This window comes from Bufo bufo, chromosome 2 (assembly GCF_905171765.1).
Source record: "Bufo bufo chromosome 2, aBufBuf1.1, whole genome shotgun sequence".
NCBI classification, from domain to species: domain Eukaryota; kingdom Metazoa; phylum Chordata; class Amphibia; order Anura; family Bufonidae; genus Bufo; species Bufo bufo.
The window spans coordinates 278,175,004-278,199,517 of record NC_053390.1 but is presented as its reverse complement, the minus strand read 5'-3'; the positions used below and the strand labels follow the sequence as shown (position 1 = coordinate 278,199,517).

Here is a 24,514-nt window from a genome sequence, read left to right as displayed (position 1 = left end):
ATCTACAAAAGACATGGCATGAATCTACATAAAAACTCAGGTATCAAAGACATCTCCAATGTGATTATAAATATCCTCCATAAACAAATAAACCCATAACCCCACCCCCCTCCCAAACCCTACAAGAGCAGGACACATTTATAACAACCTTCTTTTATCATCACTCCTGGGGTGTCGGCCCTATAATACTCATTAGTAAACTATCCTCCAGCATCAAATTCCATCCACCGATATGTCCATAGAACATCCCCATCCAGCATCCATCTTTCCATACAGCCATATTTCAATTCCAAGTAAACCAATTACCAACAGGCTTCTGTACATGCACCACACACCTACTACCATCTGTGGCCTCTCCTCTTCCTCTCCCCTTCTCAGATTCACTTCAGTATCATATGTATCCTCCATCTTCACTGCACTCCCCTTTTCATATAAAACTCCTTGTAAGCGCTAACCAGGAGCTACAGCACCCAGAATTGTCGATCCAGCTGCCCCAGATCGCTTCAAATTTGGACAGACATTTCCTTTTTTGATATACTCCCCTTTCTAAGTGAATCACTACATTTAGTCTAGCAACATACTCTGATATATCAGGGGGTATGGACTGGATCCACTTTGCTGCCAATGTTTTCCTAGCCTGATATAGCATCCTCCCTACTCCAGTAATTGTAACAGATTGTAGATTATTTTCTGGTATCAAGCCTAGTACGCACAATTTGGGATCCAACTTAAGATTAGCACTATACACCTTGTTCACTAGATGCAGTACCGCCTTCCAATAGGATGTCAGTGATGAGCACGACCACAGCATGTGCAATAGATCAGCCTCAGCACTTCCACACTTCGGACAGGCCGGGCTATCTCTGTAACCTATTTTATGTAAAAACACTGGGGTCTTGTACACCCTATGTATTAAATACAGATGGGATAGACGTGCTGCCTCACTAAGGGATAGAGTAGGGCTAAGTTCCACTACCTCCATCCACTGCTCATCCGTGAGTTCACCTAGATCTCTTTCCCACTGGCGTCTACTTGTTAGTGGATATCCCTTAAGAAAGTCCTCCAATAGGGCTTGATATACCATGGAGATTGCTCCCTTTACTGATCCAGCAGCAACCACTATATTTAATGTCTGATTTGAAATAAATGTCACCGGGGCTATCTTAGATTGAGCTTCTAAAGCATGCCTAAGTTGCAGATATCGATAAAACTGTGAAGTGGGCAGCCCAAATTCAGAGCACAATTGTTTATATTGTTTTAAGATTCCATTAGAATAGATATGGCCTAAATTCCATACCCCTTTATTATTCCATTGGGAGAATCCTTTTAGGTCAACCAATTCCTGGAGTCCTTCACAGTTCTGGAAAAATATCCTATGGACAGATGAGACCAAGATCAACTTGTACCAGAGTGTTGGGAATAGAAGAGTATGGAGAAGGAAAGGAACTGCTCATGATCCTAAGACTACCACCTCATCAGTGAAGCATGGTGGTGGTAGTGTCATGGCGTGGGCATGTATGGCTGCCAATGGAACTGGTTCTCTTGTATTTATTGATGATGTGACTACTGACAAAAGCAGCAGGATGAATTCTGAAGTGTTTCGGGCAATATTATCTGCTCATATTCAGCCAAATGCTTCAGAACTCATTGGACGGTGCATCACAGTGCAGATTTTAATGACCCAAAGCATACTGCAAAAGCAACCAAAGAGTTTTTTAAGGGAAAGAAGTGGAATGTTATGCAGTGGCCAAGTCAATCACCTGACCTGAATCCGATTGAGCATGCATTTCACTTGCTGAAGACAAAACTGAAGGGAAAATGCCCCAAGAACAAGCAGGAACTGAAGACAGTTGCAGTAGAGGCCTGACAGAGCATCACCAGGGATGAAACCCAGCGTCTGGTGATGTCTATGCGTTCCAGACTTCAGGCTGTAATTGACTGCAAAGGATTTGCAACCAAGTATTAAAAAGTGAAAGTTTGATTTATGATTATTATTCTGTCCCATTACTTTTGGTTCCTTAACAAGTTGGAGGCACATATGCAAACTGTTGTAATTACTGCACCGTTCACCTGATTTGGATGGAAATACCCTCAAATTAAAGCTGACAGTCTGCAGTTAAAGCACATCTTGTTCGTTTCATTTCCAATCCATTGTGGTGGTGTATAGAGCCAAAAATGTTAGAATTGTGTCACTGTCCCAATATTTATGGACCTGACTGTAATTGTGCATTTCATTGAGGGGGGAATTAAAAAGTGCCTCTCCTAATTCCATGCAGGGCCATTTGATTAAAGTTTTGGGGTTGAGGTTGTATTATATTATAGTTATAGTAACACCTTTAACTCTTCCAAAATATCTTGACAATGTTTTGATAAAAACACTTTAAATGTAAGTTATGTATATCATGTATACTTTTTTCAGTTACGTGTGGCAGCACATTGAGACTGGCTATGTGCAAGGAATGTGTGATTTGCTGGCTCCTCTCTTGGTAATACTGGATGATGGTATGACATTCTTTATAACATCTAATCGTTATCTGTCGTGGGTTCAGTTACAAATAACTTAAAGGGAACCTGTCAGCGGCAAAATCCACCCCAAACTGCCAGCAGTACCTTCAAGTAGCCGGCAGTGTGTTTCTAATGATGATTTTCTTCCTGCAGTCAGATGCTGTAAAAGCAGGAAAAAACATTATTTTTCCCCTGAGAGCGCTATTTTCGAGTCACGCTTAAAGTCAAGCGGGCAGCGGCCTCCTTGCTTCAAGTCAAGGTAACCGCGCCCCTTCCCTGCCGCTGCGCCTTTGACTGACAGCGCTTATGCAGAGAGTTCGGCTTGCTTTGCCGAACAGCTGACTGTCAGTTACAGGCAAAGGGGAAGAGAAAGGAGAGCGGTTAGTTACCTTGACTTGAAGCAAGGAGGCCGCTGCCTGCTTGACTTCAAGCGTGACTCAAAAATAGCGCGCTCGGGGGATAAAAGAAAGTTTTTTCCTGCTTTTACCGCAACTGACTGCAGGAAGAAAATCATCATTAGGAACACACTGCCGGCTACTTGAAGGTACTGCTGGCGGTTTTGGGGTGGTTTTTGCCGCTGACATGTTCCCTTTAATTTGCAATCGTTGATATGCACAGTTTTGCCCATGGTAATCTGATTTCATTTATTTTGTGAGCAGTTTTGAAAATGACAGAAGCCACTTGATCGGTTTGCTACAGAAAACACCGACACTTTGTATTCTTGTTTTCTTTGGTTGTCTTGCATGGACAACATGTTCGATCTACCCACATATTTTAAATTTATATTTGGGGATTTATTTTATTTTATTTTTTAATAGTTCAAGTTTAGTTTTTAATTGCCCTGTGGATTATTGTCATGCTGCGCTTTCTTCATGGAGATTGGTTGACAGGATTGTCTAATGCAGACATTATTGCCAGAATAGTGAACCTCTGAGATTAAACTGCTTGCTGTGGACGTGGTCACCTACAGTGCTGCCCATAATTATTCATACCCCAGGCAAATTTTGACTTAAAGTTACTTTTATTGAACCAGCAAGTAATAGGTGTCTCCCAAAAGATAATAGGACAATGTGCAAGAGGCATTATTGTGGGAAAAAAAAAACATTTCTCAGCTTTTATTTACATTTGAGCAAAAAGTGTCCAGTCCAAAACTATTCATACCTTTCTCAATAATCAATAGAAAAGCCTTTATTGGCTATTACAGCGATCAAACGCTTCCTATAATTGCAGAACAGCTTTTTGCATGTCTCCACAGGTATTTTTGCCCATTCATCTTTAGCATTGAGCTCCAAATCTTTCAGGTTGGAGGGTCTTCTCGCCATCACCCTGATCTTTAGCTCCCTCCACAGATTCTCAATTGGATTCAAGTCTGGACTCTGGCTGGGCCACTCCAAAACGTTAATGTTGTTTTCTGCTAACCATTTCTTCACCATTTTTGCTGTGTGTTTTGGGTCATTGTCATGCTGAAATGTCCACTGGTGCCCAAGGCCAAGTTTCTCTGCAGACTGCCTGATGTTGTCGTTGAGAATCCTCATGTATTGCTCTTTTTTCATGGTGCCGTTTACTGTGATTAGGTTCCCTGGTCCATTGGCTGAAAAACACCCCCAAAGCATTAGGTTCCCACCACCATGTTTGACAGTGGGGATGGTGTTCTTTGGGTTGAAGGCTTCTCCTTTTTTTGCCAAATGAAGGAAACATCATTGTGACCAAACAATGCCATTTTTGTTTCATCTGACCATAACACAGAAGACCAGAAGTCTTCTTTGTCCAGATGAGCTTTTGCAAAGGCCAAGCGAGCTTTTGTGTGCCTTATCTGGAGAAGTGGAACCCAGCAGTGTGCAGTGTACATTGGATTGTCTGCCTTGAGACATTGCCACCAGCAGAGCCCAGATACACCAGGATGGCCTTGGTGGTGATACTTGGATTCTTTTTCACCTCTCTAACTATCCTCCTGGCCAGCACAGGTATCACTTTTGGCTTCTGACCACGTCCTCTGAGATTTTCCACAGTGCGGAACATCTTGTATTTTTTGCTCAAATGTAAATAAAAGCTGAGAAATGTTTTTTTCCACAATAATGCCTCTTGTACACTGTCTTATTATCTTTTGGGAGACACCTATGTCATTTCCCATCAAAAAATTACATGCTGGTCGAATAAAAGTAAATTTAAGTCAATAATTATGGGCAGCACTGTATTTATTCAACTGCAACTGAAAGTGTGGGATCAGTCATATTCTGCCATCCTTTCTTCTAGGGATTGTCATCTGAGTGTGTGTATATACTGTCAATTGCTTTATGTGTACAGGGTTATCAGGACTCTTGTTGTCTCTTCTAGGAGTCCTGACAGGACTTACTTTGCTTTTTACTCAGAAATCATACTCCAAATCATATAAACCTGCATATCACAGAACCCAGCATCTCTCCCTCTATTTTATGGTGTTTTCAGATATGGCAACAGAAATCACTTGCTGTATTTGGCAAAGATGGACCCCACTGGGCCCTACGGATCCCCATTCAGGACACATGTTTACATATACATACACCATATATATTCAACACACATGCACATAAATACACCATATACATGGTACATATACATAAATACAGCATATATACACTACACACACATACCACCCAAATAAGGAGCTAAACTATCAGCGGCACGCAAAGCAATGGAAGTGAACATCTCCAACTGCCCTGCAGCCGCCAGAGCACCGGATCGGGACTCAGCCGGTAACACAGTTCTCCAATCCAGTTGTAATTTTAGCAACCAAATCTGCAGAACTGGAGGGAACTGGCTGAATCCCATGCATGCGGATCCCTATTCACGATAATGCGATAGGCAGTGAAACAAGCAGAGAGAGCGCGTATAGGGAGACAGGATCTGTGTTAATGAATTGGGAGGCAGACTGGGAAGCCTGCCTCTGTATGTTCCACATAGTTGTCTTCAGTGCTCTTTAGAGCACTGAAGATTTTTACTCTTTTTAGCAACACCCATTGCTAAGTAGACTCTTTACACTGAGAGAAACACTTTTCTGTAATAAAGTATATTACATAAATGTTTAACATACCTGGGCCAAACACAATATTAAAAATTAACCAAAATAGAAATTACATTTTAACCATAGGAATCACCTCAGTCCACAATATTTAAAATTTTGGCCAGTTCCAGATCAGAGAACCCATGTTAGGGTACAACGGAACTGCTTGCCGGATCTGGCAAGCATTGTACAAACGGAAAGCTTTTTTTCTCTGATCCGTTAGACGGATCCAGCGAAAATCTGGATCAGTATCATCCAGAATAACGGATATGGTATTTAAAGATCAAAAACAAAAATAGCTCCTCCTCCGGAAAACTGGATCCGGCGATGCAGCATTTTCCGGAACACTTGATACCGGATGCGGTATTGTTCTGGGGTTTTGACCGAAAAAAATACAGCAGCACGCTGCGGTATTTTGTCCGGTCAAATACCGTACAAGGGACGGAACGGAAGACATCCTGATGCATACTGAACGGATTGCTTTCCATTCAGAATGCATTAGGACAAAACTGATTAGTTTTTTTTCGGTATTGAGACCCTTTAATGGATTTAAGTACCGGAAAAGAATAACGCTAGTGTGAAAGTACCCTTAGTAGCACAGTTATCACAAATAATTAATATCCTAGCATTAAACTTATTCAGTAGAACCAGTGTATAATCCCTGTGAAATAACATATACTGAGAGGGATACTGTATTTCTTACAATATAATCATCTTATAATGCGAATACTAATGAGTGCTTTCCATCATTAGTACGGTAGGACCAGGGAGCAGTGAATATAACTGGTGCTGGCTTTGCTCACTGCTCCCTATTTTTCTCTGAACACCTGATTGTGCTGCGTCCTGACAGGAAAGCACGCACTATGACCTGACACTGTGTGACACCAGGTCACAGTGCAGCACTGCAAGAAGAGCGCGCTGGATCTCCCTAGTAGCGGCACCGTCTGGAGCTGGAGTGGTAAATTATTTTAATTCTTTTTTGACTGATGAAGATTAGGGGTCTGATCTGAGGTCTGATGAAGATTGGGGGTCTGATTTGGCGGTCTGATACAGATGTGTAGTCTGATCTGAGTTCAGATGAACATAAGAATCTGAGATTTGAAGAAGATTTGGTTGTTTTTTCCCTTATTTTCCTCATCTAAAACCTAGGTTCGTCTTATGGTCCGGTACTGAAAATACAGCAATATGGAACAGAAGTTGATAATTCCCAAAACCAAAATGTTATGGCAGCCAAATCAAATTAATCAAAGTCAAACTATTAGTTAATTTAAAGTTAGCCTTATGCCAAGCTTTACATTTCTCTCTGAATTTATTAATAAGGGGAACCACACATAATTGTTCATAATCCTCAACTTTTTTGAATATTTAACTTTTTTTTATTAATTCACAGTCAAGTGGGGGACCAGAGTTTAAAGGTAGCAGAACTAATATTTTTTTTAACATTCGTGACCACAAATTTTCTTCCAAATAAAAAAAAATGAATATTTTGACCTATTTAGCAAAGCTTCTATATCTTCCAGAAAGATATATTAGATCATCAGTACTAGGGGTGGATTAAGTAGACTATAGGCCCTGGGATGTTTCCCAAACTTGGGCCCCACTCCGTACCACGTTATGTCTACATCAAGGCCACCTTTCTGTGGTACCAGGTTTAATTCTGGTAAACCCCAAACCAGAACCCAAAAAAAGGTCAGACTATATATACCCTCCTTCCTGGGTTATTTTCAAGTATGGGTACCTGAACCTGAAGATAAACATGGAAGATAAGAAGGTAAGTATTGTCGGTCACTAGCTATTAGATTAATTCAGCAGAAAAAAAAACAGCCAAATTTTAAAACAGGTACAGTGGCACAACGTGGCAAATTGGGGATTTTTGGTCCTCATACAGCCAGTTTCTAGGGATCTATTGATGATTACAAAGTGTGCTTAGTGAAGAAGTATAACTATTAAATGAGCATTGGAGCTGCTTCCTGTACAGAACACAGACAGGCAGCAGCTTCAAGAGTTCATTGACCTCCATCCCTCCCAAAGCGAAGAGAGTGCAGACTCACTGTGTGCATCTCTTCCCGCTGCTGCTCTGGCCGCGGCTGTCTCCAACACCTCCCCACAGGCCAGCATGTCCCTCTGCTGAAAGGAGGAGAGGAGAAGAGAGGGTGTGTCTGAGATGTTCCACAGCACGAGTTGGGGGCTTTTTAACTTCTAAATTTTCATCAGCAAGCAGCAGCTGCCCTAAACTGGTGATCAGCTGCATCAGGTTAAAATAGGTGGAAACCAGTGGCGCATTATCATATGGTCATATCAGGTGGGAACTTCGGGCCCTTGGAAGCTTCGGGCTCTGGGCGGCTGTCCAAACCACCATATGATAATCTGCCATTGATAAGCGCCCAACTTAATCTTCTAACTTTGATCCCTATAATGAAATCCACAGATCTCGTCACCCCTTCAGAATAACTCCATTAACCCAACTGGTGCAGCATCTGAGCAGTTAGACAGAGGAGGCTCCCCCTGTCTCTGGATCATCCTCCTTTACTTACCTGCTTGATGAGTGATTGTCAGTGGTTGTGAAGGACCACAGACTTGCAGTGTGAAGACTTTTACTACACTAGCAGAATACAGGTAAAATTACAATACAGTACAATACAGGAGTGTTGCATTGTATTGTACAAGTGATCAAATGATCACAGGTACAAATTCCCTAGGAAATAAAAAAAATGCACATAAAAATGATAGCATAATTAGTATCGCCGCCTCTAAAAATGTCTGAACTATTGAAATATCACATTATTTATCATATGTATGGTGACCGTGAAAAAAAAAAAACAATCCCAATGCTAGAATTACTGTTTTTAGTCACCTCATATCTAAAAAAAGAAATGGAATAACAAAGTATGACAAAGTCATATGTACTCATACATATGTACTAATAAAAGCTACATTTCTCCTTGTAGATAACTGTTGTTATGTCAGAATATGTCGAGACAAAGCAATTAAAAAAAAATAATATATATATATATATATATATATATTGGAATTCATTAAAACTACATTATAATAAGTTAGATCATAGCTATAGCAGAATTACAGCTTTCTTTCCACCCAGCAAATAATTTCTTACAGTTTCACAGTACTTTATATGGACTATTAAATAGTGCCATGAACTCCTTCCACAACCCAAAAGCTTCTCCCTGCCTTCCAAAAGCCATAGCTTTTTTATTTTTCCATTCACATATGAGGAGGACTTGTTTTTTGCAGAACAAATTGTATTTTCTAACATCACCATTTAATAAATTATGATTTATTGGGAAGCTAGAAATAAATAATCATGTGAAATTGCAAAAAGAAGCTATTGCACCATTGATTTACAGGGTTAGTTTTTATGGTGTTCACTGCATGGTAAACATTACATGTTACCTTTGCAGCACAATTGCAGCAATACCAAATTTACATAGTTTCTGTCATGTCTAATACTTAAAAAAAATTAAAAGAACTTTGAACAATTTTTTTTGTATCTGCATATTTTGACGCACAGCATTTTTATATTTCTGTCTATGAATCTGTGTAAATGTTCTTTGTTTGCATGGTGAGCTGTAGTTTTTATTGATACTATTTTGGGGTATGTATGACTTTTTTATTCCATTTTTTGGGAGGCGAAGCGAAAAATAAACAGCGATTCAGCCATTTTGCTTTTTTTCCCCTGTTATTTATTATTAAAGGATAACTGTCGTATATATTTTTTTTGGAGTATTGGATTGTGGTGATTAATATCACCTTGGTGGCCCAATTTCAACTTTTCACTGTGTATTTAATAACCCCTTAATTCCACATTTTTGTTCCCTGTACTGCCTACTTTTACCTGTGCTTAAAATAGGGTTGCTAGGCATGGTCCGTCCTTCATAGTAGGACGGAGGACGCTGCGTGCAAGGTCACATTACTGACAGCCAGGGACTGTAAGTAAATGATTAAAGCCAGGTCCTTCCCAGCAGCTGATAACAGTGCCTGGGCTGTGTGCACTTCTCCCTGTCCCTGCGCTTGGCAGACGCTCCCTCACTCAGCAGAGCTGGAGGATGCAGAGTGGAAGCAGCGCAGAACAGGGAAGGGAGATCTGCCGTCTGCTCGGTGTATAAATGAAAGCAACATGTGGTAAGAGGACCCCTTTGTGCTGCAGGAGATTAACTCTTTAGGGGGGAGGGCTCTGGTTACTGACACTTTTGGGGGGCTATTGTTACTGGCTAGTGAGGGCAGGCGGGATTAGCCTCAGGCTGAGGGCAGTGGCGGCCATCTTAACTGAATAGTGAAATTGCAGTTTTATGCAGACTTGTTGCTAAGGGCTGAATCTTATTAAATATGAGGTAAGTCAGTCTAATAGTAACTGATTCTGGAATATCATGTTATTAGTAACTACATGTATGAAAATGGAAATTAGGGTCTAAATGTGACAGTTATCTTTTAAAGCGCCATTCATTCCATAGCGCTGTACATATGAAAAGGGGTATATACATAATACAGACAATTGCACTAAGCATGAACAAGACGAGTTACATACTGGTACAGAAGGAGAAAGGGCCTTAGGATTCCACTGTAGGTGAGAGTCTGATATGTTGGGGTAGAGCAGTGCTTCTCAATTATTTTCTGTCATGCCCCCCCCCCTAGGAAGAAGAAAACATTTCGCGCCCCCCGCGCGACTGTAAATAGTATCATTTGTCTATAAAATTGTTATAAGTACACCTCTGCATAACACTGTATCCTTATTAACGTATAAGAGAATAAAAAAAGAAAGAAATGTGGATCGGACATACACTTATGGGGGGATCTGTGGATGACGGACACTTATGGGGGGATCTGTGGATGACGGACACTTATGGTGGGATCTGTGGATGACGGACACTTATGGGGGGATCTGTGGCTGGCACTGTTACAGGGGGATCTGTGGCTGGCACTGTTATATATGTGCCATCCACAGACCCCCCACCCCATAACAGTGCCATCCACAGTGCCCCCCCAGCCCATAACAGTGCCATCCACAGACCCCCACCCCTTAACTGTGCCATCCACAGATTCCGTGTGCCCGCCGCCGCCGTTTAAAGTTATTAAACATGCCCCCCTCACTCCTAATAGTACCGTATATCCGAATTTCTTCTGTATAATGCCGGCAGGCGGCCGGGCGGCCGGCGCGTCCCTCAGTGACGTCACTTGTCTGCGCCGCCTGCTTCATTCATAAAGGAGGCGGCACTGAGGGACGCGCCGGCCGCCCGGCCTGCCTGCCGGCATTATACAGAAGAAATTCGGATATACGGTACTATTAGGAGTGAGGGGGGCATGTTTAATAACTTTTAATTCAATAATACATTTTATATTAGTATACCGGAGAGAGCGGTGGGGCGGGGCTATAGTACAGTGACCGCACCGCCCCACCGCTATTGCCGGCCCCCAGCTCCTCCTCCCAGTCCCTCCCCCGGCCCCCGCTCCGTACATCGCGTCCAGCGCCTGCGCCGGCCTCTGATCAGACGGGAGATGAGCGCTTCCACAATGGAAGCGCTCATCTCCCTGCCGCATATTACACTGCGAGCTGTCGGCCGCCCGGCGCCCCTGTTGCTATGGCACCCGCCGCACAGCCCACACACCCCAAAGGCCGGCCCTGAACAAGCCCCCCTTTACGGAGCCTGGCGCCCCCCCTGGGGGGCGCGCCCCACTATTTGAGAAGCACTGGGGTAGAGAGTTCCAGAGTGTGGGGGATGCACGGGAGAAATCTTGGAGGCGATTGTGGGAAGAGGTGATAAGAGGAGAGAAGGAGGTCTTGTGGGGATCGGAGATTGCGTGTGGGGATGTTATGGTATTCACTGTATGAAATAAATACTGTTTTATTCGTTAGTGCATAAAATAATGTAAAATGCGAAAGCTGGGTGATATGAATGTTTATTTTATAATTTACAAACTTTTTAAAAAAATTTTTTTTAAGGGGAATCTGTAATCTCTGACAAACCCTACTAATTACAGTAGTATATGTACAGAATACCTCCCATTGACTACAGATCAGTAATTTGTATATCGATGCTCATCCTATTCCCCTGCTGTCTGCCAGCAAACCAGCCATGGAATGCAGAAAGAACTCTGAGCAATGGGGTTTTCTCACTTCCGCAAATGGCATTTATCATGTAAAGTTAATACAAGGCACTTACTAATGTGTTAATGTACAGCAAAGGAGGCAATATGGACAATCACAATACAATACTAAGTGCCTTGTATTAACTTTCTCTACATTATAAATACTATTTGCTAAAATGAGACACCATCTTTAATGGTGACAGATTCCTTTTAAACTTTATTTTTAGCCCCCTAGCAGACTTAAACACATAAACATAGCTTACCAACGCAGTATATGGGAAAGTAATCCTAGGAGCCTTCACAGGGCTCTTGGTTGCCTTAGCAACTCCTTGAGGGGTGGAGGAAAAGGGTAGGTAATTCGGTCACTTGGAGCAGCCCACTCCTGGTAAGTGACTGCTCAGATAGTGTGGTCGCAGTTGATCATGGCATCTGAGGGTATAAATATCCCTGATGGGAGTTGTCTCCTATAACAGACACTGTCAGTGGGTGTTTTCTGTGTAAAACAGCAGGCATTTGCTGGCTATGGCACATGTTCATCTCCTTAGCAGGTGCTATCTTTAAAGACCTGAACTGTCGGGTGGATGTTGGGAAGAAATTCAACTCATGCAGAGAAAAAAAGCCTTTATGTGGCTACAAAAAAAACAAAACGGTTTTGGTTCTAGGTAGATGGGGAAGAAAAAACTACAATGTCACCATAGTTTTGTGCGTCCTGAAAGGGTTAACAGCAGTAGTCTTGGACAGCATAAAACTGGTTTGACCTTCATTAATTAATTTCCCAACAACCCTGGAAAAGGGAGCTGAGCATCTTCTCTTCTATGAGGATACTGAAGTAATTGGCACTTGCGCAGTCAAGATCTCAGTTAGGAGAGCCTCTTGAGATTACGTGCTCACTAAAGATTACCTGCACGATATTTCGTGGCTGGTCATCCGAAACAGTGAGAATGCCTGGTCCTGTCAATCAGGCCATGAGGGGGAGTGGTAATGGGAGAGGTGGAGATGAAGTGGTGCTCCAGGATGCTAGTGTCACGGATGGTGTACAGGAAACAAGACAATGCAAAATAATCTATGACTCACTGGATCCACAACTAAGGAACAAAAGGGAGACCCCTGCATGAGACCTGGCACACTCTCCCTGACTGCTCAGCCTATGCGAACACCCCAAAGGTGGCTGGTCGCATATCCACGTACCTCGACCATCTAGAAACATAGAAACATAGAAACATAGAATGTGTCGGCAGATAAGAACCATTTGGCCCATCTAGTCTGCCCAATATACTGAATACTATGGATAGCCCCCGGCCCTATCTTATATGAAGGATGGCCTTATGCCTATCCCATGCATGCTTAAACCCCTTCACTGTATTTGCAGCTACCACTTCTGCAGGAAGGCTATTCCATGCATCCACTACTCTCTCAGTAAAGTAATACTTCCTTATATTACTTTTAAACCTTTGCCCCTCTAATTTAAAACTGTGTCCTCTTGTAGTAGTTTTTCTTCTTTTAAATATGCTCTCTTCCTTTACCGAGTTGATTCCCTTTATGTATTTAAAAGTTTCTATCATATCCCCTCTGTCTCTTCTTTCTTCCAAGCTATACATATTAAGGTCCTTTAACCTTTCCTGGTAAGTTTTATCCTGCAATCCATGTACTAGTTTAGTAGCTCTTCTCTGAACTCTCTCTAGAGTATCTATATCCTTCTGGAGATATGGCCTCCAGTACTGCGCACAATACTCCAAGTGAGGTCTCACCAGTGTTCTGTACAGCGGCATAAGCACTTCACTCTTTCTACTGCTTATACCTCTCCCTATACATCCAAGCATTCTGCTGGCATTTCGTGCTGCTCTATTACATTGTCTTCCCACCTTTAAGTCTTCTGAAATAATTACTCCTAAATCCCTTTCCTCAGATACTGAGGTCAGGACTGTGTCAAATATTCTATATTCTGCCCTTGGGTTTTTACGCCCCAGGTGCATTATCTTGCACTTATCCACATTAAATTTCAGTTTCCAGAGTTCTGACCATTCTTCTAGTTTTCCTAAATCCTTTTCCATTTGGCGTTTCCCTCCAGGAACATCAACCCTGTTACATATCTTTGTGTCATCAGCAAAAAGACAAACCTTACCAGCGAGGCCTTTTGCAATATCACTTATGAAGATATTAAACAAAATCGGTCCCAGTACAGATCCCTGTGGAACCCCACTGGTAACATTACCTTGTTTTGAATGTTCTCCATTGACTACAACCCTCTGTTGTCTGTCACTCAGCCACTGCCTAATCCACTCAACAATATGGGAGTCCATGCTCAATGACTGCAGTTTATTGATAAGTCTTCTATGTGGGACAGTGTCAAAAGCCTTACTAAAATCTAGATATGCGATGTCTACTGCACCTCCACCGTCTATTATTTTATTCACCCAGTCAAAAAAATCTATAAGATTTGTTTGACATGATCTCCCTGAAGTAAACCCATGTTGTTTTTCATCTTGCAATCCATGGGATTTTAGATGTTCCACAATCCTATCCTTTAATAGGGTTTCCATTAATTTGCCTACTATTGATGTCAGACTCACTGGTCTATAGTTGCTCGATTCCTCCCTACTACCTTTCTTGTGAATGGGCACGACATTTGCCAATTTCCAATCTTCCGGGACGACTCCTGTTACTAATGATTGGTTAAATAAATCTGTTAACGGTTTTGCCAGCTCACCACTAAGCTCTTTTAATAATTTTGGGTGTATCTCATCAGGCCCCTGTGACTTATCTGTCTTCACCTTAGACAGCAAACTTAGAACATCTTCCTCTGTAAAGATACATGCATCAAACGATTTATTAGTCATTCTTTCTAGTGGAGGTCCTTCTCCTTTTTCTTTTGTAAAAACTGAACAGAAGTATTCATTAAGGCAGTATTCATCTAACGCCTGAAGACCCTACAATAGTGAGGGGACACGACCACCGGCTCCCTACACTAGACACGGATGGAGTCAGGGTCTCCTAAGATCCAGCAAACAGAAAATCACAAATAAATATACAGCACTTATCTTGCAGAAGACTGGGCTATAGGAACAGCATGCACACACACTCCAGGAAGTTGTATAAGCCGCACACTACTGCATTATGGGGAGGAATTTAAAGGGAAGCAATCAGTCCAACTGCATGACAGCTGAGAGAGGCTAACGAAATGAGGAACTGAAACCAAAACAAAGAAAACTCAAGGAGGAGGTTCTGAAAGGCTTCTGTCAGAGCTTCTCAGCTGTCTGGTTGTGACAGTACCCCTCCCTCTACGAGTGAACTCCGGACACTCAGAGCCCACCTTCTTAGGATGGGACCTATGGAAAGCCCTGATGAGACGAGTGGCCTTAATGTCCGTCACTGGGACCCACATCCTCTCCTCAGGACCATAACCCTCCCAATGAACGAGGTACTAGAGAGAACCGCGGACAAGACGAGAATCCACAATCCTAGAGACCTGAAATTCAAGATTCCCATCAACCATAATCGGAGGAGGAGGCAAAGGCGAGGGTACAATGGGTTGAACATAAGGTTTGAATAAGGACTTATGAAAAACATTATGGATCTTCCAAGTCTGAGGAAGATCAAGACGGTAGGCAACAGGATTGATGACAGACAGGATCTTGTAAGGCCCAATAAACCTAGGACCCAACTTCCAGGAGGGAACCTTCAATTTGATATTCTTGGTAGACAACCACACCAGATCACCAACATTCAGGTCCGGACCAGGCACACGTCTCTTATCTGCCACACGCTTATATCTCTCACTCATGCTCTTTAGATTATCATGAATCTTTTGCCAAATAGATGACAAAGACGAGGAGAATCTGTCCACATCAGGTAAACCAGAAGACCCCTCTCCCAAGAAAGTCCCAAACTGCGGATGAAACCCATATGCACCAAAAAATGGTGACTTATCAGAGGACTCCTGACGACGGTTATTTAAAGCAAACTCAGCAAGGGACAAAAAAAGAACACCAATCCTCCTGATTCTCCGCCACAAAACAGCGCAGATATGTCTCCAGATTCTGATTGACGCGCTCCGTCTGGCCATTCGACTGCGGGTGGAAAGCAGAAGAGAATGACAACCAAACCCCCAAGCGAGAACAGAAAGCCTTCCAGAATCTGGAAACAAACTGCGTGCCCCTATCAGAGACTATGTCTGAAGGAATACCATGCAATTTGACAATGTGGTCAATGAATGCCTGCGCCAGCGTCTTAGCATTGGGCAAACCCGGAAAAGGGATGAAATGCACCATTTTGCTAAAACGGTCCACCACCACCAGAATCACAGTCTTCCCCGAGGAACGAGGCAGGTCCGTTATGAAGTCCATGCACAGATGTGTCCAAGGACGGGAAGGAATGGGTAAGGTAAGGAGAGGACCTGATGGCCGTGAATGAGGGACTTTGGCACGAGCGCAAGTCTCGCAGGCTGCCACAAAACCCTCAACCGACTTACGAAGCGCAGGCCACCAGAAACTCAGAGCGATGAGATCCAGTGTGGCTCTTGCCCCCGGGTGCCCAGCAAGGACCGTATCGTGGTGTTCCTTAAAAATCTTGTGTCTCAAAGCGAGAGGCACAAACAACCTCCCAGGAGGACAAAGATCAGGAGCCTCTGACTGGGCTGCCTGCACCTCTGCCTCCAATTCAGGAAAAAGAGCAGAGACCACCACACCTTCAGCCAAAATGGGACCCGGGTCTTCAAAATTCCCACCTCCCGGAAAACAACGTGACAGGGCATCTGCCTTCACATTCTTAACCCCAGGGCGGAACGTAACAACAAAATCAAACCTTGAAAAGAACAAAGACCATCTGGCCTGTCTCGGGTTCAGACGCTTGGCTGACTCCAAGTAGGCCAGATTTTTATGGTCAGTAAACACGGTAATAGGGTGTCTGGCTCCCTCTAGCCAATGGCGCCATTCCTCAAAAGCCAACTTGATGGCCAACAATTCCCTATCTCCCACATCGTAATTTCTCTATGCGGAGGAGAGTTTCTTTGAGAAAAAGGCACATGGTCGCCATTTGGCAGGAGAGGAACCCTGAGACAAGACCGCACCCACACCTACCTCAGAAGCATCAACCTCAACTATGAAGGGTAAAGAAATATCAGGTTGTACCAGGATGGGAGCGGAAGCAAAACTCTCCTTCATATTAGAAAAAGCCTTACGCGCCTCTACCGACCAGGAAGAAAAATCTACCCCCTTTCTGGTCATATCAGTGAGTGGTTTAACAACAGCGGAATAATTCAAAATAAACTTCCTGTAATAATTGGCAAAGCCCAAAAAACGCATCAGCGCCTTCTGATTCTCAGGAAGCTCCCACTCAAGCACAGCGCGGACCTTCTCGGGGTCCATGCGAAAACCAGAAGCGGAGAGAAGAAACCCCAGAAATTGAATTTCTGGAACCGCAAACACACATTTTTTCAGTTTCGCGTATAATTTATTCTCCCGCAGGATGAGCAAGTTTTGAAATCAGGAAAAAAATTTAAATGTCATCCAAATACACTAATACAAATTTTCCCATTAAATGATAAAAAATGCTGTTCACGAAATGCTGAAAAACGGCTGGGGCATTCATCAAACCAAAAGGCATAACCAAATTCTCAAAATGGCCCTCAGGGGTATTGAAGGCTGTCTTCCATTCGTCTCCTTCTCTGACCCTGACCAGGTTGTATGCCCCTCTTAGGTCTAATTTGGAAAAGACTTTAGCCCCAACAACCTGGTTAAACAGGTCCGGGATCAGAGGAAGCGGATAAGGGTCACGAATAGTGATACTGTTCAGCTCCCTGAAATCCAGACAAGGTCTTAAAGAACCATCTTTTTTCTTAACAAAGAAAAAACCAGCGGCAACAGGTGTCGTATGTGTCCTTTTCTCAGACTCTCAGAGATATAAGTACGCATAGCGAGCCTCTCAGGTTGGGAAAGATTGTATAAACGAGATTTAGGCTGTTTGGCGCCTGGGATGAGATTAATAGGGCAATCGTACTCCCTGTGCGGGGGCAAATCCTGAACTCCACTCTCAGAGAAGACATCCGAAAATTCAGAGAGGAAAGGTGGTACAATCTTAGTAGAAACCTCAGAAACAGATGTCGTGAGGCAATTCTCTCTGCAAAATTCACTCCAACCATTTATTTGCCTCGCTTGCCAATCAATGGTGGGGTTATGTTTAGTGAGCCAGGGTAGCCCCAACACTAGAGGAGTAGGCAAACCGCTAAGGACGAAACATGACACATCCTCAACATGAGTATGACTCACAATTAAACGGATATTGTGAACTATGCCCTTTAATGATCTCTGAGAAAGTGGAGCGGAATCAATAGCAAAAACAGGAATATCCTTTCCCAAAGTGCATACCTGGAAACCATGAGTTATTGCAAATTGACTATCAATGAGATTGACAGCTGCTCCACTATCCACAAAAATCTCACAAAAAATGCTCTTGCTCTCTAGTGCCACCCTAGCAGGCAGGACAAAACGGGAACTACAAGCAAACGGAAAACCTTCAATTTCCGCCTCAACCCTGCCTATAGTAACAGACGGAACATTTTTAAAAGATTTTTTCCTTTTTGTTTCTTTATTACTCCCAGAAAACTGCCTGAATCTCCTAGAGGGACAAACATTTGCCAAATGATTTATACCTCCACAACAAAAACAAACCCTGCCATGCGGGCTAAATCTTCTATTGTCAGAGGCAATCAACCCCAGCTGCATGGGCTCCTGCTCAGAAGGGGCTGACAGCGACTGAGACCCCTGCGCACAGAATGAGACCGCTGCACTGTCCCGGGACTGAGTATGACAGGAAGGAGAGATCTCTCCTCTCTCTCTAAGACGCCTGTCAATACGAACGGCCTGAGACATAGCAGAGTCCAAGGAGATAGGCCTCTCATGAAAGGCAAATGCATCTTTCAATCCCTCTGAAAGACCATGGCAAAATTGACTTCGGAGTGCAGCATCATTCCAACCAGTATCAGCTGCCCATCTCCGAAATTCTGAGCAGTATATCTCTGCGGATTGTTTACCCTGGCATAACAGACGTAGTCTAGACTCAGCCAGAGCAATACGATCCGGATCATCATATATCTGACCCAGGGCTAAAAAGAATTCATCCACTGAACAGAGGGGCCGTGCCCCCTCCGGCAGCGAAAAGGCCCAGGACTGAGCGTTACCCCTGAGCAGCGATATAATGATCCCCACCCTCCGTTCCTCATCACCAGAGGAATGGAGAAGAAGGCGAAAATGGAGTTTGCAAGCCTCTCTAAAACGCACTAAATTCTCACTACCCCCGGAGAACGTATCCGGGAGCGAGATCTTAGGCTCAGAACAAACTCCATGAACGCAAGCTGAACCGGTCACTTGAAACTGAGAAAAAGTCTTACGGAGATCAGCTACCTCCAATGAAAGACCCTGAAAGCGTTCAGCCAAAAGTGAAACCGGATCCATGCTTAAGACGGTTTTGGCGGCTTATAATGTCACGGATGGTGTACAGGAAACAAGACAATGCAAAATAATCTATGACTCACTGGATCCACAACTAAGGAACAAAAGGGAGACCCCTGCATGAGACCTGGCACACTCTCCCTGACTGCTCAGCCTATGCGAACACCCCAAAGGTGGATGGTCGCATATCCACGTACCTCGACTATCTAACGCCTGAAGACCCTACAATAGTCAGGGGACACGACCACCGGCTCCCTACACTAGACACGGAGGGAGTCAGGGTCTCCTAAGATCCAGCAAACAGAAAATCACAAATAAATATACAGCACTTATCTCGCAGAAGACTGGGCTATAGGAACAGCATGCACACACACTCCAGGAAGTTGTATAAGCCGCACACTACTGCATTATGGGGAGGAATTTAAAGGGAAGCAATCAGTCCAACTGCATGACAGCTGAGAGAGGCTAACGAGATGAGGAACTGAAACCAAAACAAAGAAAACTCAAGGAGGAGGTTCTGAAAGGCTTCTGTCAGAGCTTCTCAGCTGTCTGGTTGTGACAGCTAGGTCAGCCCCTCAGTGCTTTGAGCGCCTAATCTGCATAAAAATCAAAAGTAAATATTGTGCTGCAAGTGCACATCTGCTTGCAGCAATAGAGGGCTCATTTAATTCACCATGATCAACCCTACTAGGCAGTATGTCTGGTTTAATAGGGTTGATTAAAGGGAACCTGTCATCAACTTTATGCTGACCTCACTGAGGATAGCATAAATTAGTGACAGAAATGCTGATTTCAGCGGTGTGTCATTCATGAGCTAAAAGTCGGTGGTTTCTGAGAACCAGCATCATAATCATTGCAGCACAGGCCTTGGGAATCAAGAATTATATATTGCAGCGATTATACACAGCATGTTATAAATCCTGCAGTACAAGAAAGCAGCCATAGTTATGAGGAGATTCACTCAAATAGAGCTGAATTATGGATGAGAATCATACGCCCTAGAATGCATCGACTATACCGAGTGAAATTTAAAGGGGAAGTGTCACTTCAGTAAATGGCATTTATTATGTAGAGGACGTTAATACAAGCCACTTACTAATGTATTGTTATTATCCATATTGATTCCTTTGCTGGATGTATTCATTTTTCCATCACATTATACACTGCTCGTTTCCATGGTTATGACCACCCTGCAATCCATCAACGGTGGTCGTGCTTGCACACTATAGGAAAAAGCACCGGCCTCTCTGGTGGCCTGGACTCTGGGAGCTTACATAGGCAGGTGCTTTTTCCTATAGTGTGAAAGCACGGCCACCGCTGCTGGATTGCAGGGTGGTCATAACCATGGAAAAAAGCAGTGTATAATGTGATGGAAAAATGAATCCAGTCAGTGAAGGAAGCAATATGGACAATCACAATACATTAGTAAGTGCCTTGTATTAACTTTCTCTACATGATAAATGCCACTTGCTGAAGAAGCACAACCCCTTTAAATTTGTCTCATCCAACCTCTAATCTGTTCACTGTTTCAGTTGTGATATGGGTCTTTTGAATGACTAAACATCCTACCCATAACATAGCTAAATTTCCTAGCCTAACCAAAACCCTACTGGAAGTTAGTTCCCAAGAAAAATAAAAATAATTACACAGTTCCTGCAAAGAGCAAACTGCAGAACATACTACACCATAATTCAGCTCAGTACATATTCACTGAAAGCCAAGTTTATTGTCCAACCAGCTATTTGCTTCTAGTGGGCTACTGAAAAAAGTACTTAAAGAAGTTATGTGATAACGGATGTAAAAGATGAAAATCAGACATCATGTAAATCAGACATCAGATAGGACCAAGGGCTATTCATAGTATTCAGTATATTGGGCAGACTAGATGGGCCAAATGGTTCTTATCTGCCGACACATTCTATGTTTCTATATAGTACATGACAATCTCTTTCTAACAAAGCTAGAACCATCCCTAAACGTCACATGGATCCAAAGCTCTCCCCAATTATTGCTTCAATTGTTCTGCTAGAGTTATTTCAGGCTGGCAGCTCAGGGGGCATGTCCTTTCTGCTGAAGCTCTCTCCCTATCACAGCCCAGAGGTCATGTCCTTTCTGCTGCAGCTCTCTCCCTATCACAGCTCAGTGGGTGTGTCATTTCTTCTGCAGCTGTTTCCCTGTGACTGCAACAGAAGATATGGCTGGAGGCAGTTGAAGATTTAAACTGAGTGCATGCAACCTTCTCAGTGAGGTGGATGGAGAAATGAGGGAAAGAACGAACAGCAGGTGGCGCCATAAAGGCACATTTTATTGACTAGCTCAGTGGCTATACAATTTTTTTTATTACATGCAATTACAAAAGCATTCAGATCCAGTTGCTGGTTTGAAAAATATAGCATATATAGCAAATTTTTTGGGGGCAAAACTCTTTTAACCTCTTTAGGACACAGGGTGTACAGGTACGCCCTGATGTCCTGGTACTTAAGGACACACCTGTACGCCCTGTGTATTTCCGATCACCGCCGTGCGGGCATCTCGGCTAAAAGCGCGGGGGGGTCCTGTGACCCCCTCATGTCGGCGATCGCCGCAAACCGCAGGTCAATTCAGACCTGCGGTTTGCAGCTTTTTATGGCGGCGCCATCGGGTCCCCATGGGGCTGTAGGGGGGACCCGATGGCATGGAAGGCAGCGCCGCTGCCTTCCTGTGACATGCCTGTGAGATCCAGCCCCCTGGATCTCACAGGCCAGAAGCTGTATGAGTAATACACACTGTATTACTCATACAGCCAATGCATTCCAATACAAAAGTATTGGAATGCATTGTAAAGGATTAGACCCCTAAAAGTTCAAGTCCCAAAGTGGGACAAAAAATAAAGTGAAAAAAAAGTTGAAAAAATAAAGTTTTCCCCCCAAAAAATTAAGTTTCAAGTAAAAATAAACAAAAACTTCATTTTCCCCAAATAAAGTTAAAAAAATTTGGTAAAAAATAGGGGGGTAAAAAAAAAATAGACATATTAGGTATCGCCGCGTGCGTATCGACCGGCTCTATAAACATATCACATGACCTAAACCCTCAGATGAACACCTTAAAAAATAAAAACTGTGCTAAATAAACAATTTTTTTGTCACCTTACATCACAAAAAGTACAACAGCAAGCGATCAAAAAGGTGTACGCCCACCAAAATAGTACCAATCTAACCGTCACCTCATCACGCAAAAAATGAGCCCCTACCTGAGACAATCGCCCAAAAAACTTAAATAAATATGTTTTAAAACTTACATAAATGACCTAACCCCTTAGATGAACATCGTAAAAAAAACAAAAAAAAAACTGTGCTAAATAAACCATTTTTTGTCACCTTACATCACAAAAAGTGTAATATCAAGCGATCAAAAAGTCATATGCACCCCAAAATAGTGCCAATCAAACCGTCATCTTATCCCACAAAAATCATTACTACCCAAGATAATGGCCCAAAAACTGAAAAAACTATGGCTCTCAGAATATGGAGACACTAAAACATGATTTTTTTTATTTTGTTTCAAATATATTATTGTGTAAAACTTACATAAATAAAAAAAAGTACGACCGGCCCTATAAAAATATCATATTACCTAAACCCTCAGGTGAACACCGTAAAAAAATTAAAATAAAAACGGTGTAAAAAAAGCCATTTTTTGTCATCTTACATCACAAAAAGTGTAATAGCAAGCAATCAAAAAGTCATATGCACTGCAAAATAGTGCCAATCAAACCGTCATCTCATCCCACAAAAAATGAGACCCTACCTAAGTTAATCGCCCAAAAACTGAAAAAACTATGGCTCTGAGACTATGGAGACACTAAAACATGATTTTTTTTGTTTCAAAAATGAAATCATTGTGTAAAATATACATAAATAAAAAAATTGTATACATATTAGGCATCGCCGCGTCCGTGACAACCTGCTCTATAGAAATACCACATGATCTAACCTGTCAGATGAATGTTGTAAATAACAAAAAAAAAACGGTGCCAAAACAGCTATTTCTTGTTACCTTGCCTCACAAAAAGTGTAATATAGAGCAACCAAAAATCATATGTACCCTAAACTAGTACCAACAAAACTTCCACCCTATCCCGTAGTTTCTAAAATGGGGTCACTTTTTTGGAGTTTCTACTCTAGGGGGGCTTCAAATGGGACATGGTGTCAAAAAACCAGTCCAGCAAAATCTGCCTTCCAAAAACCGTATGGCATTTCTTTCCTTCTGCGCCCTGACGTGTGCCCGTACAGCAGTTTTTACGACCACATATGGGGTGTTTCTGTAAACTACAGAATCAGGGCCATAAATATTGAGTTTTGTTTGGCGGTTAACCCTTGCTTTGTAACTGGAAAAAAAATATTAAAATGGAAAATCTGCCAAAAAAGTGAAATGTTGAAATTGTATCTCTATTTTCTATTAATTCTTGTGGAACACCTAAAGGGTTAACAACTTTTGTAAAATCAGTTTTGAATACCTTGAGGGGTGTAGTTTCTAGAATGGGGTCATTTTTGGGTGGTTTCTATTATGTAAGCCTCACAAAGTGACTTCAGACTTGAACTGGTCTTTAAAAAGTTGGTTTTTAAAAATTTCTGAGAAATTTCAAGATTTACTTCTAAACTTCTAAGCCTTGTAACGTCCCCCAAAAATAAAATGTCATTCCCAAAATGCTCCTAACATGAAGTAGACACATGGGGAATGTAAAGTAATAACTATTTATGTAGGTATTACTATGTATTATAGAAGTAGAGAAATTTAAACTTGGAAATTTGCAAATTGATATTTTTTTTTACTCCATTTTACCAGTGTCATGAAGTACAATATGTGACGAAAAAACAATCTCAAAATGGCCTGGATAAGTCAAAGCGTTTTAAAGTTATCACCACTTAAAGTGACACTGGTCAGATTTGCAAAAAATGGCCTGGTCCTTAAGGTGAAATAAGGCTGTGTCCTTAAGGAGTTAAGAAACTCAATTAATTTGTCAGGATTCATCAAAATATAAATTTATTTGTCAGGATTCATCAAAATATAAATTTATTTGTCAGGATTCATTGCGATGGATGCTTCCAAATCAAGGCTGTTGTACATAAAAATTTCCCACATCTAACTTTCTAAAAAGTTTCACAAAGTCATGGGCAGTATGTGGCCAGGCATTGTCACATAAAAGCTTACAATATCCCTTAGGGTCCATTCACACGTCCACAAAATGGGTCCGCATCCGTTCCGCAATTTTGTGGAACGGGTGCAGACCCATTAATTTTCAATGGGACCGGAATGTGCTGTCCGCATCCGCATTTGCGGATCCGCACTTCCGCAATTGCAGACAAGATATTAGGCATTTTGTATTATAGTGCCGGCGAATTGCACAGTTTCCATTGCCAGTGTCCGTGTTTTGCGGATCCGC

The 24,514-nt window shown here is 42.5% G+C and overlaps 1 protein-coding gene across 1 annotated transcript in view; it reads left to right on the top strand.

Moving 5' to 3' along the window:
- SGSM1 (small G protein signaling modulator 1) overlaps window positions 1–24,514 on the top strand; it is a 273,270-nt gene that overhangs the window by 232,276 nt on the left and 16,480 nt on the right. Inside the window, exon 22 of the mRNA XM_040419686.1 lies at window positions 2,420–2,502. Coding sequence (XP_040275620.1) covers window positions 2,420–2,502 — 83 coding nt within the window. The remainder of the gene's footprint in view (window positions 1–2,419; window positions 2,503–24,514) is intronic.